Here is a 6,101-nt window from a genome sequence, read left to right as displayed (position 1 = left end):
TTTAACTAGCAGGCAGGGGAAGCTCAGTGGTAAATTACTTGCTGTGCAAGAATGAGAACCCAAGTTCCACCTCCAGCACCCATTAAATGCCAGGCATAATAATACACCAAAACCTGTCCTGCATTCACAGCTTTGGGTTGGGGGAGACAGGAGAATGTATAGAGCTTGTCAGCTAACCAGTCTACCCTGTGAGTTCCATGTTCAATAAGAGATGAGCTCAAGAGATGGCTCAGTGATTAAGAGCATTTACTGCTCTTGCAAGAAACTGAAATTCTGATCATAGCAACCACATGAAGGTTCACACCTGCCTGCAACTCTGGTTCTGGGTATCTGATGCCCTCTTCTGACTTCTACTAGTACTGCAGAAGTCCTGGGATGGACATATTTAAGATATAGCACATACATGTATGAAACTATCAAAGAATAAAGGTTTTGAAAATTTTATTTTGACAAAAAAAATTTAAAATGTTCCACTTCCATGAAGTACCTAGAAGAGTCAAATTTACAGAGGAAAGAGGAATGGCATGCTATTTAATGGTTACAGCATTTCAGTTTTTAACCTGTTGTGGTGGCTCATACCTATTACCTTAGCACTTAGAAAGCTGAGACAGAGAACGGCTGTGAGCCTGACCATACATGGACTACACAGTGAATTTTACACCAGCCTGTACTCCCAACGAGCAAACAACAGAGACGGGATATCTGGAGAAAGCTGGCTAGCCAGAGGAGTCAGAACAGCCAATATGAGTTCAGCAAGATCCTGCCTCCATAAACAAGGTGGACAGTGATTGGAGAAAGTCACTGAATGCCAACCTTGGGCCTCTGTTGGAAACGCACCCATAGATAGCACTGGGGAAAACAGGAATGTTAAACATCTCTGAAACCCATCTTCATGGACGTGGCATGTACTTTGAGAAGTGCTGGGATGGAATTATGCCTCCTTGTACACAAGGGATTGTATTACACCTGAAAACTTGTTTTCAAATTGTACAAACTAAATATGCCTCAAATAAACTGCTCAGGGTCAGACTCTAATTTGAACAAACACTGGTTACGACTGAGTTGTACTGAACCCAATTTCCTTCTTGATTCATGTGGATCGTTACTCTGATGGCCCTGGTGTCTGCAGAGACCCTCACAGGCCTCAACATGCAGGATACACATGCACCAATGTCTGTATGTGTGAACACACATACGCACATACACGCACCCCACACATACAAAACTATAAAATGGTTAAAAAGAAAAAAAGCACTTGCTTCAAGCCTGATAACTGAGTTCCATACAGCGGAAAGGAAGAACACACACCTGCAATTGTCCTTTGATCTCCACTTGCGTACTGTGGCATGGGCCTAAATATTCACGGTAGTCGAGAACAAGCTGAACTTCTGATCCTCCTGTCTCCGACTCACAAGTGTTAAGATTATGTTTGCACTACCATGCCAAGTTTATGTTAACTCCTGAACTGTATTCTATTGAGATACATCCCCAGGCTGAACTTTAGTTGTTTTTTTTTTTAACAGGGCCTAACAACATATCCTAGGCTGTCCTGGAATTCACAGTGAAGGCCAGGCTGGCCTCAAACTCTTGACCCTTTTGCTTCAGCCCCTCAAGTGCTGGACTAGAAGCACTCATCACACTTACCAACTTTTGTGTTCTAAGTTCAGTTGCAATGACTGTAATAATGCTTTCCTCCTGAGCTCCTGCAGGGATGTCATGGACATAGGAGTCAGGTTTATGCTATCACTAAAAGCACATTGTGGACAATGTAGTGGAGGTAGGGTTGGGTCTCATCATGTGTTCTAACACAGAACAGAAAGCCTCAACTCAGGGAGTGGCTTGTCCAGGTCACACTGCTGATGAGAACCATCCCTAAGATCTGCAGTTACCGGTCATCTCCAAGGTGCCTCTATCCTCACTTCTTCCTGACACTATGACTATTGTGGCTGTGTTCCCTAGAAAGCTGTCTTGATGAGGATGTAGCTCAATAGTGGAGTGCTTGCCTAACAGGCACAAAGCCCTAGTGTTCTGTCCCCAACACTACAGAAAGGTACTCATGTATTAGTTCTAATACTTGAGAGGTGGAGGCAGGAGCACTGTAAATTCAAGGTCATCTTCAGCTACACAGTGGGTTCACTGGATGAATGGGGGTGGGATAGGTAAAAAGGTTGGTAAAGTGCTTGCTATCCAAACAGGGGGATCTGAACTTGATTCCCCAGAAACCACATAAAAAGTCAGGCACAATAGCATATATTTATAATCCCTGGAGTTCACTGATCAGCAGCACACACATAGTGGGGCGTGGGGGTGGGCTGTGATCAGGCACCAGGCCTTGAATCATGGGGCTTAATCAAGATGTTTTGCTTGAGGGGATAGCTGACACAGGACAGTGAATTTCAGAGTAGCATGGGTTATGGGTTACACCATTAATCCTGTCTGAAAAGACACGTTTAAGGGCTGGAGCAGCAAATGACTCAGCAGTCAAGAGTGCTTGTTATGGGCTGATCTGAGTTCAAAGCCAGCCTGGGTTACAAAGTAAGATCCTAGACAGAGAGAGAAAGAAAGGGAGAGGGAGAGGGAGAGGGAGAGGGAGAGAAAGGCAGAGACAGAGAGACAGACAGGCAGAGAGGGGTAGGATGGAGAAATTACTAGAATATATGCTTTGCCAAATGGTGGCACACAAGTACACACCTTTAATACCAACACTTGGGAGACAGGCAGGCAGATCTATATGAGTTTGAGGCCGGCCTGGTCTACAGAGCTAGTTCCAGGACAGCTGGGACTACAAAGAGAAACCCTGTCTCAAAAAACTAAAGGGGGGTGGAAGTATGTGTGGGGGTGGGGGGTAGGGGGGAGCTCACAATTGCTTGTAATCCAGATCCAGGGGATCTGATACCTCCGACCTCCACAGGTACTTTCACTCATGCACATACCTACACACAGATAAATACAAGTTCACATAAATACAAAAACACACACATATATATACATACATATATATGATGTACTTGCTGTGCAATCCTGGGCTCCAGAGTTTAAATTTCATAAGCCCAGCTCTGAGAAGGGCAGAGACAGGAAGGAGCTTATTCTAGTGGAGAAACTGCAAGCCCCAGGTTCTGGGAAGACTGCCTCAAACAGGTGGAAAAGAGAGGATACCAGATTATCAGATATCCTCTTGCCATGTCAGTAGGGGCACACAAGTTCACACATCTGTACACACATGTATACCTACTCACACCCAAGTTATCTTTTTTCCTAGAGCCACGCTTGCTGTTCGAACTATCATCATACCCCTATACATTCCTCCCAAATAATGGTGACACTGATGTTCCAACATTGGTTTTACTTAGACAGCCAGAACCAGACCTGGGAGCAGTGTGAAGGGGCAGGTGGATAGGAAAAACTGACTGGGAAAAGGAAGTGGGCATGGGGAGGGGAAAACAGAATATGGCTTGGGTTGGGCGTCCTGGAATCCAAAGTCAGAAGCCAGGGAAGGCAGCTTGAAATCAGTGGTAGATTTGAAATCCTGACAACAGTATGCAGGCAGATGTTTAAGAGGGTCGGCCACATATCTGTTCACATATGATCAGAAGCATTCACTTGCCAGGCTGGGCCAGTGTGGAAAGCCAAGGTTCTTATGGGAGGGAGTACCAGGCTGTCTGGGTCCTGCATTAGTGGGTTTTGAGCCCTGGGCTCCTGAGGGCTGACAGGGTGAGGAGGAGCTGGGCTGCATAGTAGGTGCTCATGGTCACTAGGCGGGCAAAAGGTAAAGTGTAGACAAAAGTGTCCCAGGCCAGCACACCATCTGAGAATATAAAGAGCACGGCACCCCAGCCAGCACTCCTACCCAAGACAAGGCCACGCCACAGCATGGTGTTCAAGATCAGCCCATAGGCTGCCACTGGCAAGACCATGTTCGGCTCAAGGTGTAGCAGGAGGAAGCTGTAGTATGTCAGAGAGGCCAAGGTGGTGCACAGCAGCAATCCAGGCTGCAGTGGAGACAGGCCAAAAGCCCAGAGGTAGAGTAAGTGGGCAACAGAGAAGACTGCCATGCCTGAGGGAGAGAGGGATAGGAACTCAGTGAGGTAGGGGTGGGACACCAGTGAGGCAGGAGTTGGCCTCCTGCTTCTCACTGTTGACTTCTCCACCATCAGACATCAAGAACAATGTCCCCAAAGCACCAGCTCCCCCAGATGGCCACAGCACCATCATGCTCTGCTGATTATAGCACCCTTTTTCTTGATGGTTCTCCAGTTTTTTATCCTTGGGTGTTTGATCAGTTCCCAAAGCAATGGCAATGACCTTAAAATTCATAGCATCATGTGCTTGCTCTGTCAAATGTCTGTCAAATCTAAATCGTGTTCTGGGAAGCCCCATACCCTTGTTTTATCCACCATCCCACTCTAGCCAAACTGGCCCATGTGGGCAAAATAACTTACATACCCCAGGTCCTTTCCACACACTATTTCCACGCACAGGATGGCCACTCTTCCCATATACACACATCCTTACTCCTGTAATCCTAGCCCTTGAGAAAGCTAAGGCAGGAGGATCCAATGTTTGAGGCCATTCAGACCAGCCTGGACTATACAGATGACTCAAAATGACCCCCAACCACCCCCACCCACCTCAGCCATGCTACACCTTTCCTCCACACCACCCCTTTCAACCAAGTAATCTAGCACCTTCCTACCAAAGGGCCTGACCCCAATCCCCTGGCTAAACTGTGAGCTATGCTACCACTCATCACTGCCTTCTGATATCTCATGATGACAGCCTGGTTCAACCCAGGGGACCCTAGGGAAGGTTCCTTGTGTGTTCCAGCACTGACTCAACTCCACAAGTGCCCTAGGTGTGTTGTCATGGGATTCTCTGCTCACCATAAAAGAAAGCTTCAGGCCAGATGAGGCAGGCATCTCCAACAGCAGAACATGTAAGAGCTCCCTGCAGGAGCCAGGTGTAGCTCCCACCAGGAGCCACAGCCCACAGGAACAAAACCAGGCAGAGAATGGGCTGGCACTTGACCAGGGCACTGACCCAAGATGGCTGGTCCTCAGGAATCCAGAGGAGGAAGTAGAGGGAGCAGGCAACGATGAAGGGGGCCAGCCACCTGCGGACCTGTGGATACTTGAGGAGAGGGAAGCTGCTCAGCCTACCAACATTCAGCCCAATCCAGGGGTAGGGGTCACAGCAAGGCATGGTAGGAAATGTCTAATTCCAGTACTTAGGAGGTAGAAACAGGAGGCTGTTGAATTCAAAACTGGTCTAGGATACATAGTGAGAACCTATTTAAACACCTGTCCCCACACCACCTTCAAGCCAATTCCTAAGTATGTCCAGGCTGAACTTTCAGGACTAGAATCTTTAGCCACCTTGATAACCTTTACATTCACGTCTCTTGCAAGGACAAAACCATGATACCTTAAAACCCAGCCTCCTGGAAGGACAGGGGATCCCCACCAACTCACCAAGCATAGATAATCACAGGCCCCAGGGCTGCCCATGTTCCCAGACCTGACCCCATCCCCACCATACAGATTCTCACTTGGTCTGAAAAGAGTATCTCCAGGGACAGTCCCTCTTTTCTAGCATCCATGTTGAGTGACTTCTCTTTAGGAACCAGTGGCTTCAGAGGGCAGAGGGGAAGCCCTGTGGTTACACATTAACCCAAGTGTCCTGTGGACTCTCGGGCTGATAACAAGGCTCACGCAAGGCCTATTCCTGTCTGGCACTTGCTGATAAGGTGCCCATCAGGAACCAAGGGTCCCTCCACCCTCCAGTTCCTCCCCAGCACCTAGAAACCTGGCCACCACCTCCCTTATGGGTTGGCAAAAGTGAGTTCCCTCCCCCCAAGTGGAGCTCCCATTGTCTCATGCCCAGCCAATCAGAAGGGACAATATAAGGTTCCACAGAGGGGTGCCCCCACAACCAACCCTGGAGAACAGAGACAGGAAGGACTCTAGAGGAGTCCTGTCACAGTGCTGATTAAATAAATCCTGTGTTATGCTCGAAGTCGTTCAAATGTATTTCCCGGAAGGAAATATATCATGCCACTGTATACTCTGCAGCCTTCCCATGTAGAAGATAGGGACCTACTGGAT

The 6,101-nt window shown here is 47.8% G+C and overlaps 1 protein-coding gene across 2 annotated transcripts; it reads right to left on the bottom strand.

Moving 5' to 3' along the window:
* Positions 1–3,322: 3,322 nt before the first annotated feature.
* Tmem86b (transmembrane protein 86B) lies at positions 3,323–5,689 on the bottom strand. Of its 2 annotated transcripts, NM_001109604.1 has the most exons (3): positions 5,546–5,689; positions 4,881–5,127; positions 3,323–4,054 (listed from the first exon to the last, which is right to left on the bottom strand). In NM_001109604.1, the coding sequence occupies exons 1-3, from the start codon at positions 5,594–5,596 to the stop codon at positions 3,672–3,674; spliced, it is 681 nt and encodes a 226-aa protein (NP_001103074.1). In that variant the 5' UTR covers positions 5,597–5,689; the 3' UTR covers positions 3,323–3,671. The 2 variants fall into 2 exon arrangements, with proteins under 2 accessions (NP_001103074.1, XP_087448192.1); XM_087592066.1 differs by lacking the exon at positions 5,546–5,689 and having other exon boundaries at positions 3,329–4,054; positions 4,881–5,275.
* Positions 5,690–6,101: the final 412 nt, after the last annotated feature.

Source organism: Rattus norvegicus, chromosome 1, assembly GCF_021556685.1.
Source record: "Rattus norvegicus strain SHRSP/BbbUtx chromosome 1, alternate assembly SHRSP_T2T, whole genome shotgun sequence".
NCBI classification, from domain to species: domain Eukaryota; kingdom Metazoa; phylum Chordata; class Mammalia; order Rodentia; family Muridae; genus Rattus; species Rattus norvegicus.
Note: the sequence above shows the minus strand (reverse complement) of the source record. Positions and strands in the feature narration are given on the sequence as shown.

Coding starts and splice junctions, on each gene's coding strand:
- Tmem86b (XM_087592066.1), bottom strand. CDS start 5,199: ATGCCTTGCTGTGACCCCTACCCCTGGATTGGGCTGAATGTTGGTAGG. Junction 4,055..4,880: donor GCCTGAAGCTTTCTTTTATG/GTGAGCAGAGAA, acceptor TCTCTCCCTCAG/GCATGGCAGTCTTCTCTGTT.